A 15901-nucleotide genomic window follows, 5' to 3' on the forward strand; every position below is an offset into this window, starting at 1 on the left:
TGCAAATGACATGTGCGCTGGGTGGAAATTGGCCCGTAGCCTGTTCGCTTGCAGGGTTTGCCGTAGCTGTTCGTAACGCACGGAGGTTTGTCGTGTAAATTTCAGATCGAACAGATGCCAATATTTCTTGTTGTAGCATAAATGAAAGTTTGTTGTATTTTAAGAAATGACTTGGTTTTCAAAATGAATTTATGTTTCTGTTTTCTACAATTTAAACGGTTTTTTTTGTATCTGAAGCAGTGTTTAGAGGTAGCTATAAAATGCTTTTTTATATGTTTAGAAGCGTTATGACGAAAATAAAAGCGGTGTTACATTGCTTCTAGGCGACCCAAAACAGCGAGCTGTTTGTTGTAAAAAAACTTCTTAGTTTTGGAACAAAATCGCTGGTGTTTTAGAACAAATCAAAAGCAATCGTGAATTTTGCGGTTTTTATCTTTTGTATTTTCACACAAATGCGGCACATTTCGCGACGTTACGATCGAAGTCGAGTGCTAATTCAAGAGTAGGTACCCACTCATTAAATTTAACGCCCGGGAAATCAAATTGTAAATCATTATTATAAATAATTTCTTCCATGATCCTATAAAACTGCAATACTATACATTTGATTAAAATCAGTTTCATTTATATAATAGCAACTCATAGCAATTTAAAGATTAAAATTCTATTTAAAAAATCATTTTGTTTTTTTTTTGTTTCGTTCTCAACACTATGCAACACCTTTCCATGCTTTTGGTTTTCACCTTAAAAACGAATTATAGATCTATCATTATTGGTCAATTATTTTAATGAGTTTAATCATCTCATTGTAATCTACACATTACTTGTGCCGTGAATCGAACTATATTGTCAGTTTAGTGTGTTTCCGAGCAGAAATTGGACATCATGTCCCACAAAACAGTTGTAACATCCTTTGCGATCCTCGCTTTACTCAGTATTCGTGCACAGGCCGATCGACAAGAGCTAGTTTTAGATTATCTAACCAATATCACCCACAATCTTCAGATCCAACATGCTGGAGTGTTTAATTGCTGGCTACTACAGTTTTCCAACAAATCTGTACTATCAACGATGCTGAACGACATCGCACAGCGCCTGAATAATCAAGATATCAGTCTGTTGCAAGCGGACCATCGGGGTCAGCATGTTCCTACATTCCGAGAGCCCAACTTGGTCATAATACTATGGGGAAATCAACAGCAAACATTTGACAACTTCTACACCAGTCAGTGGATAGTGAACATACCGCCCGAATGTCCTACAATTGTCCTGTTTGAACATGATGAAACTGGGACTGATCAGCCAAGGAAAATCGGAGAGTATTTCCAAACGAGATTGGTGTTCTACTTCATATTGATCGCAATCAACGAGGACGCCGTGTTCTGCTTTCGTTATCAACCGTTACGCATCACGAGTCACTCCGGCCTCCCCACGCTCGATCAACTGTTCTTCGACCGGCTACAGACGATGCAGTTCAAAAGTTTAGTGGCCGGATACGTTAAGGATTACTACACATCCATTTACTGTGAAAAGCTGCACGGTGAGGACACAATGCTGTTTCTTCTCTTTGCTGAAACGCAACAACTTACACTTCATTTGCAACAGCTTCGATGCAACAGCAATGAATCTCTGGCCCAGTGTGTATCGCGGTACAATCCGATACATTTGATACTAAATCGATGTTTTATGGCGCAGTACGACAAATTCGCCGTAAGTGGTGTAGCCATGGAACAGTTCGCTATTGCCACACCGAAGGGACGCTTGCTTACTGTGTGGGAAATTATGCTCAAACCATTCCAGCAGTCTGCCTGGGGCATGATACTGGTCATCCTTGTAACCTACCAGATAATCCATCAGCTGAAGCCGACACTTTTCTCCAACAATCTGCTAGCTTTGGCACTCTTTGGGTTTGATAAGCGACAGCTAGTCCTTTCCAAAAGCATCGAGAAAATAACCGCTTGTGCATTGATCGTGCTATTTTTCCAACTCAAGTGTGCGTACGAGGCAAAGCTTGTATCGTACATCACCGAAGCGCCACATGTCCCAGACGCTAAGTCAGTTGAAGACTTGCGCGAACGCAACATCACTGTACATTATAGAAGTTTCAATATTACGTTAGTGCATAAACTACACGGTATGGTCAAGTTCTACGACAAAGATCAATTCGAATTCGATGGAATAACGATTGTGGAAAATCGTGCTTCTCTGATTACGAAAAAACTGTTTGCCGATAACATGGACGGCTACGGAATGCAATACACACTACTGAGCGAAAATGTGTACGAGGCTATTCCGTTTTATGTATTTGGCGCCAAGTCCCTGCTGGTAAGGCGCTTTCATAACTTTCAACAGCGCGTCTTCGAAGCCGGTATGCAGCAGCGCTGGCGTCGGGAATATTATAATTGCTTTCTATGGTACATCATTCGAGATCGACTTAAGTACACACATCATTCCGAACGTACATACGATGGATCATCTATTATCATTAGCTACAACCATCTCAAGCCACTGTTGCTGTTTTTCTTCGTTCAATGGACCTTGGAGGTAATGGTTTTTGGGATCGAAATATTGGTGGGAATATTTAAACGATCGCAATACATTGATGTCATATAACGTGTGTCGATAAAATTCTTCAATCGTTACTGCAATTTTGTTTTAAATGTTATAAATTAAATCTCGTGAACAGGACAGACATGCTTTTTGGTGTGTTATTCCCCGATCGTCATCATGCCATGATCGTAAGCCTTGTAAATGTACATTTTTGGGTCCATTTTGGCTAAGACTAGAAACCATGTGATTGTAAGCGATGTTATCACAAGTAATCGAGATGCCTCGAGGCAACGGTTTTTTTTACAGACTGTGGATTAAGTACGCAGGGATGAAAATGTATTGAAATTATCTAGAACCTAATTGTGCTGTGCTTAAGGCCAAATCAATCTACGAACATATAGTCCAAATCAATATCGCTTACTCGTTTCACTTGATTCTCAAATATATTGTTACTTCTAAGCTTTCTGATGTTAATCACTCATTGCTCTTTCACCGCTTTATTCTATGACATCGTCTGTGGAATTATGAAAAGGAATGGAGTGCCGTAAAGTATATAAAACATGCAATTTCCTCGTGGTGGTTTAGCATTTGGCAGCCGCGTAGTAATCTATCGTGTCCTACTGCCACATAAAAGACCTACCATTTCCCTCTTTTGTATTGTATGGCTTTACTACAGTTTTCTACAGCTTTCAGTTTGAGATAGCTGCATTGAGTTTGAGGCCCTAATCGTAAAAATAACGCACTTTATTCGCACGCATTTTGCAGCACTTTTCCTGCAGATGGGCCAGGAAAGCGCCGATACGAGCACATTCCGATCGTTTGTGTTGATATGTGAGGTCAATCGCAAAAAAAAAAATAAATAAATAAATAAAAAAAAACAATACAGAACCGTAAGTGTCAAATTTATCTTGCACACCAAAGCTAAAATGTCTTTTTTCCAGCTAATGGCTCAACAAACTATTTGAGAATGTTAAAAAAAAGCACTTATCACGCTTGTAATGAATTATCACCAATCCCACACGGTTAAGTAAAGCGGTATTGTATAAAAATCGCTCAAAGCCATAAGGTGTAATTAATTCGACCGTCACACCACCGATCGATTTTTCATTCTACCGCTGCCAAATGTCACGCTAAGTGGGGGTTCCCATGGCACTATCCTTATCTTTCATTAGCTTATATTTAATATCGCACTTTTATCAATACACTACTGTATTTTGCTTCATTAAGAATAATAAGCTGATGATCAGTGAAACAATCATACCTGAGAAAGGGTACGCTTAATAAAGTTTTAGTAACCTAGTATCCTTAGTTTAGTGTTCTTTAAAGCAGCATTTGGACATCATGTCCCACAAAACAGTTGTAATATCCTTTGCGATCCTCGCGTTATTCAGTATTCGCTCACAGGCCGATCGACAAGAGCTAGTTTTAGATTATGTAACCAATATCACCCACAATCTTCAGACCCAACATTCTGGAGTATTTAATTGCTGGCTACTACAGTTTTCCAACAAATCTGTACTATCACCGATGCTGAACGACACCGCATAGCGCCTGAGTAATCTACATGTAAGTCTGTTACTAGCGAACCATTGGGGTCAGCATGTTCCTACATTCCGAGAGCCCAACATGGTCATAACCATGGTCAACTGTGGGGAAACCAACAGCAAACATTTGACAACTTCTACATGTTACAGTTCAAACGAAGAGCAAATTAAAGTCAACTTGCTCGTTTGGTGGTTGACTATGAACCAATTTATTACAAAAGAAGGCATAGCCTACTATGGAAGCGAAGCGAAATTCTGCAGAGGTAAAACCACTGTTTGGTAGTCATAGCCTACTACACTACACATTTACACACTTCTACATATTTTAAATTAAAGATCTCTCAGTTTTAATCGAACTGAACAGCCAAAAATTTATTATCCAGCCAAATCACGTCAAATAAAAAGCATTACCATACACTTGATGACCGCAACAGCTTTTCTAACTTACGATGCTGTCAGTTTAAATCACAGCATCAAGCTGGCTGCGTACGTACGCAGCCATTGTGAGGTGATGTTCAGTTGAAGGTGCAGTTTAAAAAATATGAAAAGAATTTAATCAGAACAAAGTAGGCTTTTTATAAAATTGATTAAATCGCATCATATCTGTAATTGTAAAAATAACTTAAAATTAAACTTTATTAGTTTACCAAATCATTTAGCATCAGGGCTTATAAAAAACGGTAAGTATTGGTGTGAATTTGTATTTTGCCGTGGCGTATGATTTATCTTATCAGTGAGAACGATCCTTTTCTTCCAATTACGTAGAGCAATTGAGTCTAGTACGGCTATATTAAGCTTACAGCATTATATAGGTGTCATTACGACAATTCTTGTGGCAAGGTTAAACCATCGTATTGTACTGTTCGTAAGTTAATCCTTCTACGCCATATTCCAGTTTATTTCGTTCGTTCCATTTCATTTACTTGATGTCTTAAACAGTTTAATGAATAATTATTGCACGTGATAACACCTCTGGTCACCAATAATTAGACAATCATTATTAAATTGCTACTGAAACCCAACTATAAACGGAATAATTACTAGACAATTTGAAACAAAATCGTTAAGCAAATTATGTTTTCAAGTTTAGTGTGCTTGAAAGCGGCCTTCGTTGAACATGTTCCGCAAGATTGTTCGAATATCCTTTGCGATCCACGCTTTACTCAGTATTCGTGCACAGGCCGATCGACAAGAGCAAGTTTTAGATTATCTAACCAATATCACCCACAATCTTCAGATCCAACATGCTGGAGTGTTTAATTGCTGGCTACTACAGTTTTCCAACAAATCTGTACTATCACCTCTGCTGAACGACATCGCACAGCGCCTGAGTAATCAAGATATCAGTCTGTTGCAAGCGGACCATCGGGTCAGCATGTTCCTACATTCCGAGAGCCCAACTTGGTCATAATACTGTGGGGAAACCAACATCAACCATTTGACAACTTCTACACCAGCCAGTGGATAGTGAACATACCGCCCGAATGTCCTACAATTGTCCTGTATGAACATGATGAAACTGGGACTGATCAGCCAAGAAAAATTGGAGAGTATTTCCAAACGAGATTGGTGTTCTACTTCATATTGATCGCAATCAACGAGGACGCCGTGTTCTGCTTTCGTTATCAACCGTTACGCATCACGAGTCACTCCGGCCTCCCCACGCTCGATCAACTGTTCTTCGACCGGCTACAGACGATGCAGTTCAAAAGTTTAGTGGCGGGATACGTTAAGGATTACTACACATCCATTTACTGTGAAAAGCTGCACGGTGAGGACACAATGCTGTTTCTTCTCTTTGCTGAAACGCAACAACTAACACTTCATTTACAGCAGTTTCGATGCAACAGCAATGAATCTCTGGCCCAGTGTGTATCGCGGTACAATCCGATACATTTGATGCTAAATCGATATTTTATGGTGCAGTACGACAAATTCGCCGTAAGTGGTGTAGCCATGGAACAGTTCGCTATTGCCACGCCGAAGGGACGCTTGCTTACTGTGTGGGAAATTATGCTCAAACCTTTTCAGCCTTTTACACGTTCGATGGTATTACATTGGTGGATAATCGTGCTGCTCTGATGATGGAAAAGCTGTTTGCTGATAAAATGAAAGGGTACGGAATGCAATACACACTACTGAGCGAGAATGTGTACGAGGCTATTCCGTTTTACGTATTTGGCGCCAAGTCACTTCTGGCAAGGCGCTTTCATAACTTCCAACAGCGCGTCTTCGAAACCGGTATGCAGCAGCGCTGGCGTCGGGAGTATTACAATTGCTTTCTTCTTCATGTACACAACCTCCGACTGTCACGTGGTGCGTACGACCCATCAGCAAATCTTATTGGCTATGAGCATCTAAAACCCCTAATGCTGTTTTTCATTGTGCAATGGACATTAGCAACAGCAGTTTTAGCTATAGAACTGTGCGTGCATAAATGTAAGGGATTAAGATTCACCGACTAAAGGAGGACAGTTTCATAAACAGTGCGTCAGCTTTTTGAGGAATTTCGCAATCAACCATCATATAATTGTCATAACGCAATCAATTAATATCATTACTAATTGAAACAACCAAATCATCTTTAAAAATTGTTATCGTGCAAATTATATGCTCTAAATTATCTACGGCAGCGGTAGCGATTGTCTCGGCTTCAGCCTCTTGTTGGCTTGGTCCAAAGGATTAGTTAAGCAGTCCTGAGTAGACCTGTGTAGAATCCACCATGAATGAAAAACAAACAAAATAAGAGGTAAATTTCTTGTTATTCGAAACAATTAAAAAAAGTAATTTCTTTTTAATAATAGCTGCACAGTCGAAAGCTTGAAAGTTTGGAGCAATTACTAATCTTCTATTTGTGAGTGTGTTTGCCATAATTTTACATTCGAAAAATTGGAAAAAATAATCTAAATAAATCTAAATATCTAAATATCTAAATCTAAATATAAATAATCGACTATACAGTTTGTTAAGTATAATAAGCTTAAGCTTATTGAAGCTCAATGTTCCATTAACCCTCTCTGTTATTCATTTCTGTTATCTGTTATTCATTTGTGGCTACCTTGGCGGCTATATTGTGTTTTTCGTTGGATTGGCCCCGTTTGATAATTACTTTTACTTGAAAATCAATATTTTAAATTAAAGATCTGTCAGTTTTAATCGAACTGAACAGCCAACAATTTAATAGCCAGCTAAATCATGTTAAAAAACCATTACCAGAGCGTTTCTACATACACCGAGAATGCAGCTGAGAAAATAACTGACAGCATGCTTTGACAGCGACTGACAGCATTTTCGGTGAGAGAATTCTCCTCGGCATGCAAAGAACGATGAAGCTGAGAAAAAATTAAATTGGTAGTTTGTAGCGATCGATCAATTATAGTTTGCATTTTTGCCGTTAAATAATCGTAGAAATATTATTAAAAAGTAAAAGAAACTTTTTTGACTTCATTTTAGCGATTAAAATGGATTTTTTCAACATCATTTTAAAAGTCTCATCTCGGCGCTTTTCAGAGCTTCTACACACACCAGTGTGAGAAACCGGTTGTCAATTCTCTCACAGCCATCTCTCAGCTGCAGTCTCGGTGTATGTAGAAACGCTCCCTTTATCGTACTTTATAGCTGATTTAGGGCTGTTTAACGAAAAATTATTCCGATGTCGTACTTTGTGGCTGATTAAGAGATAGACCCCAAATAGCCAGAATTGCTTAAGCAGCTCATTTTGGCACGCTAAAGATCGCTGCTCTAATTCGCCTTTTGCAGTAGATAAACAGCATCAAAGTTCTTTCAAACAGCGCCTAAGCAGCTTCCTTATGTCACGATGCCAGGGATTATTTTTCTTTGTGTTTTATTTTCAAGCAAGCGTCATCGATGAAATAAACAACAAGATTTGTTTCGTTTAAACACATATGTATATTTTTAAATCTTTTGTATTGATTAATTACACAAAATTTTACACAATATACTGATAATTCACAATCACTTCACTCAATATTCATTCTTCAATTAACGAATCTAACTTGTGCAGCAGCAATGAGATTATTGCCGGCGTCCGTCTTTGACACTTTGACAAGAGCCATCTCGTACCGATGTCATGCATTAAAAAGCTATAAAGTTCCACCAAGTTCGGTACGCTTTCTTAACAAGCCTTCAAGTTCCACCATCAACCCTACACATAGTGCTAATCAGCCGCAAAGTTCCAAAGAGTACCATGTGCCTGTTAAAAAGCTCCATAGTTCCGCAAAGTACCGTCTATCTCTTAATCAGCCACAAAGTACGACATCCGAACGATTTTTCGTTAAACAGCCCTAAATCAGCTATAAAGTACGAGCTGGCTATTTGGAACGGTGCTTTGCGGAACTATGGAGATTTTTAACAGGCACATCCCAAATAGCCTGCTCGTACTTTATAGCTGATTTGGGGCTGTTTAATGAAAATTCGTAACGATGTCGTACTTTGTGGCTGATTAAGAGATAGACGGTACTTTGCGGAACTATGGAGCTTTTTAACAGGCACATGGTACTCTTTGGAACTTTGCGGCTGATTAGCACTATGTGTAGGGTTCATGATAGAACCTTAAGGCTTGTTAAGAGTGTGTACCGAACTTGGTGGAACTTTATAGCTTTTTAATGCATGACATCGGTACGAGGTGACCCCTGTCAAAGTGTCAAAGACTGGTGCCGTCGAGATGATTGACTTGCTGCTGCCCTAGCTAGTTAATTGAAGGAGGAATATTGAGTGAAGTGATTGTGATTGTACAGTAAATTGTGTAAAATTTTGTATAATTCATGAATATTAAGGATTTAAAAATATACACATGTACACAAACAAAACAAATCCTGTTGTTTATTTCATCGATGACGCTTGCTTGAAAATAAAACACAAATAAAAATAATCCCCGGCACCGTAGCATAGGGAAGCTGTTTAAGCGCTGTTTGAAAGACCCACATAGAACTTTGATGCTGTTTAACTACTGCAAAAGGCGAATTAGAGCAGCGATCTTTAGCGTGCCAGAATGAGCTGCTTAAGCAATTCTGGCTATTGGGGATGGTACTCTTTGGAACTTTGCGGCTGATTAGCACTATGTGTAGGGTTGATGGTGGAACTTGAAGGCTTGTTAAGAAAGCGTACCGAACTTGGTGGAACTTTATAGCTTTTTAATGCATGACATCGGTACGAGATGGCTCTTGTCAAAGTGTCAAAGACGGACGCCGGCAATAATCTCATTGCTGCTGCACAAGTTAGATTCGTTAATTGAAGAATGAATATTGAGTGATGTGATTGTGAATTATCAGTAAATTGTGTAAAATTTTGTGTAATTAATCAATACAAAAGGTTTAAAAATATACATATGTGTTTAAACGAAACAAATCTTGTTGTTTATTTCATCGATGACGCTTGCTTGAAAATAAAACACAAAGAAAAATAATCCCTGGCATCGTGACATAAGGAAGCTGCTTAGGCGCTGTTTGAAAGAACTTTGATGCTGTTTATCTACTGCAAAAGGCGAATTAGAGCAGCGATCTTTAGCGTGCCAAAATGAGCTGCTTAAGCAATTCTGGCTATTTGGGATGGAGCTCAAAGCACAACGTGAATTCTTGTGGCAAGGTTAAACCATCGTATTGTACTGTTCGTAAGTTAATCCTTTGTAATATACACGGATTTGTTTTAGTTTTTTCACAAGGAGTTTATTGTAGAAGGTCTTTTCCCCAAGGCTTATTTTTTTTTTTTGCTTTGACAGCTCGCACACTGTCACTTCTTCGGACATCGTATTTGTCAAAACCCAAGATGCTCACAAACCCAAGATTACTATAAACTCAAGATGTTTACAGCTCGGCCTTTCCTGACATGATAAATTGCCCTCAATTTACTTATAGACTAAGTGTTGCCAAAGATACGCAAAAGGAAGTCAATCACTGCCCGGGATCGGCACAATCCACTTTCTCAACTTATTCGCCTCCAACACTCCGTCATAAGGAAGTTGGGTCTGCTGGCACCCATCGATGTCCCGAACAACATAACGATCGTTTGGAAGCCGTCTGTGTATGACATAGGGGCCCTTGAATCTAGGGATAAGCTTTTTGTTTGAGTTTACCGTGTTAACTACGTTTCGTATTACCACAAATTCTCCTTCTACAAATTCAGGGGCTGGTTTACATTTCGACAGGTGTTGTTGCTCATTAACTTGTTGATGTTTCATTATGTTAACTGATGCTTGTGATCGTATACTATTTAAATCTACTCTTGAATCGTTATTTATCTCATCCAAATGTTCGGTTAATTCATCGATCACTGGACCTCTCTGTTCAATGCCAAATAAAAGAACTGACGGAGCAAAATGTGTAGATGTGTGAGTAGTATTGTTAAGAGCATACTCTACGTTAGGAATTTGAGCGCTCCAATCCGCATGGTCTACCGGGTTTGAAAGTTTGCTCAGTACTGGTCGTAGGACACGTTTCACCCTTTCAACCTGTCCGTTCGCCTGAGGTGATCCTGTTGCATTTAAAATGTGAGTAATACTACGCGTCGTTAGGAAATTTGAAAAAGAATCAGACATGAAACACGTTGCTCGATCGCTAATGATGCGCCTAGGGCGACTGTAGTACATAAAATATTGCTTGAGAGCATTACAAACTTCACGTGTGTTCTTAGATATCGTAGGATACAGCTTTGTAAATTTAGTAAAACTATCTATTACTACCAGTAAGTGCTTCTTTTTTGAATGAACAGATGGTAAGAGGCCTAAAAAGTCAATGTGCAAAGTATCAAACGGAATAGGTGTTTTAGGTATACTGAATAAATTTCTATTGTTAACTCTTGCTGGTGCAGAATACATTACACATTTCAAGCAATTTTTTATGTAATTAGTGATCCTTGTTTTCATTAAATCATTAAATTGGAAAATAATAATATTCGGAAATCTGCATGTAACACTTGTCTACGGCAAGGTGTCCTATTTTTTCATGAATGTGTCGTATTAAGTTATTAATCATTTCTGATGGAACATACATCTTTAATTGGCTTGTTGGTGATTGTTTGAATACTACTCCATCTCGGATTGTGAAGCCGCTCACTCCTTTAGATTCTATTTCAGTTTTTAAAGATATAATTTCAACATCAAGTGCTTGCGCTATACGTAGTTGAAAATCTATATCTAAGTCATCAATTCCTGCAACCTGTTCTAACCGACTAAGCGCATCTACATGTGGCATTGAAGACCCAGGGCGATGATGCATGGTGTAGTCATAATCTTCAAGAAACAAGGACCAACGAGCTATTTTTGCTGAGACATTCCGGTTTTTAAAGTTTGTACCAAGGAGTTACAATCTGTGATAATCTTAATCGGAATCCCGTGGACGTAAGTATGGAACCGCTTCAGCGAGTAAATTACTGAGAGCGTCTCTAGTTCGTAGCTATGCAATTTAGCTTCATCTGCTGATGTTGTTTTAGAGAAATATGCTATTGGGTGATACTTTCCATCATTTTGTTTTTGTAGTAGTACAGATCCAAAGCCTAAAGAGCTTGCATCACAATGCAATTCAGTCTCACGGCTTGGGTCATAGATCGATAAAACAGGTGATTTTATTAGTTCATTACGTAATGTTTCAAAAGATTTTAAGCAGGTTTCATCAAAATCAAAATTTACTTTATCTTTTAATAAGTTTGTTAGAGGCTTTGCTATGGTTGAAAATCCTGGTACAAATCTACGGAAAAATGAGAACAATCCTAAACATTGTTGAACTTGTTTTTTAGTCTTTGGAACGGGGTAATTCTTAATTGATTCGATATGATGGTCGCTAGGAAGAATGCCTGATACATTAGCTTTATACCCGAGATAATTCAACTCATTTTGAGCGAATTTGCATTTGTCCAATCGCAGTTCTAGACCATTTTTGCGTAAGGTGTATAAAACTTTCCCAATCAATTCAATATGATTGTCAAAATCATTCGAGGCTATAAGAATATCATCTATGTACACCACCAACTCTCCACGATCAATGAATTCACGGAGTATTAAGTTGATAAAGTGTTGAAATTCTGCTGGTGCATTTTTCAGCCCAAAAGGCATGCGCGTGTACTCGTATTGTCCATCTGGAGTAACGAACGCTGTGTATTTTATAGATTCCTCTTGCATGGCCAATTGATGAAATCCACTCTTGAGATCCAGAAGCGTAAAATACTTCTTGTTTCCCAGATGTTCAAGGCAATTGTCGATAAGGGGTAATGGGAAATTGTCTCGGATTGTAATTTTATTTAATGGCCGATAATCAACGCATTTACGAATTTCTCCGTTACGCTTGCGAACTAGAACTATTGCTGAGGCGTATGGAGAGTTACTTGGACGGATGATATTCTTTTCTAACAGGTTTTTCACTATATCTTTGACTTTAGCTCTTTCGGCGAAGGACAAACATCTAGGTTTGGTAGAAATGGGTGTATCGTGTTCCAAATTAATTTTTACTGAATAAACTGGAGAAGTGACTTCTTCAATGGGAAATTTGTGATAATTTTGAATAACTGAATTGCTTACTAATTTGATTTGATCTTCCGAGAGGTGAGTACCAATATCAATCACACTAGATTCATCAGTAATCTCTATCATACACAGACTCCCAAAGGTGTCGTTGATGTCACATAAATCACGCTGTTTAGAAATCGGCACAATTGGCATATTGTCTTCCCCGAGCGCACGATGGACTTCCGATGTATGTTTAGTGTATGGAGCTTTTCGATTATATTCTGATCTAGATAACTAACCCTGACATTTTTATTCAAATCTTTAAGTTTTTTCATGTCATAAACGTATTTAAGGTTTATTTTATAAAGGGTGTTCTATTGTAGTTCCATTAAGTGTGATACGTAATTCAAGTTTTCCATATGATTTGAGCTCCTGGCTACCTATTCCACGCATATTTGAAGGCTGTGGCTTACCTAACAAGTTTTCCGGCAGTAGTCCTGCATTGATAAAGCTCTTAGGACTGTCCGTGTCACAAAGAGTCAATGATTTTAATTAGTGCTCCATACATCATTACATTTATAGGCAACACTTACCTCCTGATGCGCATTCATCTTAACAATGGTTTGGTTATTGTGAGGTTCTTCCTCTTCCGAATCGATAACGTGCATGGTTGCTGCAGCTTGTTGTACGCGTTGGGGGCAGTTTTGATATATGTGGTCTTCTTTGTGACATCGAAAACACGAACCGGGTGGTCTGGCTGGTAGTCGGCACTGATTCTGTGTGTGTCCCATTTTTCGGCAATTGTAGCATCGGGGGGCTGCATAATTCTCCTTACTAATGTCATGTTGTTTGTTGACAATAGTTGACGTAACAGGAATCAGAGGAGCAGTAGCACGATAGGTCTCGCATTTCTTCAGGAGTTGTTTTAGTGTATCCATTGAGGTAGCTGCGAAGCGCACAGACGCCATGTTTACGGGGTCGCCGATTCCATCAATTATGATGTTTATCAATTCTTCTTAACCGATGCGTTTTCCGGCGATTCGCTGCATCTTAAGCACATACTTCGTTATAGTTTCATTGCGTGCCAATCGCCGCGCTCTCAACTGTTGGTAGATTTGCTCCATGGACGTTGTCTTCATAAATGCTTTGTGCATCTCCACCTTCAGTTTGGCATAAGTATTGATTTCAGCAGATTTGGCCAATAGTGCTGCAGTTCCAGTGAGCAACTGGCGCGTGTTGTAGTATTTAAATGTTTCAGTCATGTTGTACGGCTCGAATACACGCTCCAATTCCATGAACCATTCATCCACACTTTCATCATTGTCACCGCTAAATTTCTCCAGAAACTTGTCGAAACCCATAAAAAGTTGCGGTGGTGTATTCATAGGTTGGAATTCAAGGGCAGCGATTTTTTGGCGAAGCTCAAGAATTTCCAGTTTGGTGCGAAGAGCATGAATTTCATCACGGTCGCTCATGATTGCTACACTCGGCGTTTTTCCTACGTCACTGGCTGTTTCGGCATTGTTTCCTGTATCACACATGATGGCAGGTGCTAGCTTCATCTCTCCCGCTTGAGACGCTTCGGGAATCTCATCGCGGCCATCTTGCTTTTCACTGCGAACACATGGCGGTGCGTATGGTTCGAACAGCTTTTTTATCTGCGACATTGTTGCTGTAAATGGCACTTCAACGCCATTACTTTGTAACGTACACACCATTTCCTCCTTTGTCGGCATGTTCTGAGGTAAATCCCACTTCTGAGTTGTAATATACACGGATTTGTTTTAGTTTTTTCACAAGGAGTTTATTGTAGAAGGTCTTTTCCCCAAGGCTTATTTCTTTTTTTTTTGCTTTGACAGCTCGCACACTGTCACTTCTTCGGACATCGTATTTGTCAAAACCCAAGATGCTCACAAACCCAAGATTACTATAAACTCAAGATGTTTAAACCTTCTACGCTATATTCCAGTTTATTTCGTTCGTTCCATTTCATTTACTTGATGTCTTAAACAGTTTAATGAATAATTATGCACGTGATAACACCTCTGGTCACCAATAATTAGACAATCATTATTAAATTGCTACTGAAACCCAACTATAAACGGAATAATTACTAGACAATTTGAAACAAAATCGTTAAGCAAATTATGTTTTCAAGTTTAGTGTGCTTGAAAGCGGCCTTCGTTGAACATGTTCCGCAAGATTGTTCGAATATCCTTTGCGATCCACGCTTTACTCAGTATTCGTGCACAGGCCGATCGACAAGAGCAAGTTTTAGATTATCTAACCAATATCACCCACAATCTTCAGATCCAACATGCTGGAGTGTTTAATTGCTGGCTACTACAGTTTTCCAACAAATCTGTACTATCACCTCTGCTGAACGACATCGCACAGCGCCTGAGTAATCAAGATATCAGTCTGTTGCAAGCGGACCATCGGGGTCAGCATGTTCCTACATTCCGAGAGCCCAACTTGGTCATAATACTGTGGGGAAACCAACATCAACCATTTGACAACTTCTACACCAGCCAGTGGATAGTGAACATACCGCCCGAATGTCCTACAATTGTCCTGTATGAACATGATGAAACTGGGACTGATCAGCCAAGAAAAATTGGAGAGTATTTCCAAACGAGATTGGTGTTCTACTTCATATTGATCGCAATCAACGAGGACGCCGTGTTCTGCTTTCGTTATCAACCGTTACGCATCACGAGTCACTCCGGCCTCCCCACGCTCGATCAACTGTTCTTCGACCGGCTACAGACGATGCAGTTCAAAAGTTTAGTGGCGGGATACGTTAAGGATTACTACACATCCATTTACTGTGAAAAGCTGCACGGTGAGGACACAATGCTGTTTCTTCTCTTTGCTGAAACGCAACAACTAACACTTCATTTGCAACAGCTTCGATGCAACAGCAATGAATCTCTGGCCCAGTGTGTATCGCGGTATAATCCGATACATTTGATGCTAAATCGATATTTTATGGTGCAGTACGACAAATTCGCCGTAAGTGGTGTAGCCATGGAACAGTTCGCTATTGCCACACCGAAGGGACCCAAATAGCCAGAATTGCTTAAGCAGCTCATTTTGGCACGCTAAAGATCGCTGCTCTAATTCGCCTTTTGCAGTAGATAAACAGCATCAAAGTTCTGTGTGGGTCTTTCAAACAGCGCCTAAGCAGCTTCCTTATGCCACGATTCCAGGGATTATTTTTCTGTGTGTTTTATTTTCAAGCAAGCGTCATCGATGAAATAAACAAAAAGATTTGTTTCGTTTAAACACATATGTATATTTTTAAAACTTTTGTATTGATGAATTACACAAAATTTTACACAATTTACTG

The 15901-nt window shown here is 39.2% G+C and overlaps 2 protein-coding genes across 2 annotated transcripts; one reads left to right on the forward strand and one right to left on the reverse strand.

The window, feature by feature from the left end:
* Positions 1–13049: 13049 nt before the first annotated feature.
* LOC121590293 (protein lin-28 homolog A-like) lies at positions 13050–13559 on the reverse strand. The gene is made up of 2 exons (XM_041909808.1): positions 13143–13559; positions 13050–13069 (listed from the first exon to the last, which is right to left on the reverse strand). Exons 1-2 carry the CDS (start codon positions 13515–13517, stop codon positions 13064–13066), a joined length of 381 nt encoding a protein of 126 aa, XP_041765742.1. The 5' UTR covers positions 13518–13559; the 3' UTR covers positions 13050–13063.
* Positions 13560–14450: 891 nt separating this feature from the next.
* Positions 14451–15607, forward strand: LOC121590292. The gene is made up of 2 exons (XM_041909807.1): positions 14451–15394; positions 15460–15607. The coding sequence occupies exons 1-2, from the start codon at positions 14740–14742 to the stop codon at positions 15477–15479; spliced, it is 675 nt and encodes a 224-aa protein (XP_041765741.1). The 5' UTR covers positions 14451–14739; the 3' UTR covers positions 15480–15607.
* Positions 15608–15901: the final 294 nt, after the last annotated feature.

The sequence above is a fragment of the Anopheles merus genome, chromosome 2R, assembly GCF_017562075.2.
Source record: "Anopheles merus strain MAF chromosome 2R, AmerM5.1, whole genome shotgun sequence".
Lineage (NCBI taxonomy): Eukaryota > Metazoa > Arthropoda > Insecta > Diptera > Culicidae > Anopheles > Anopheles merus.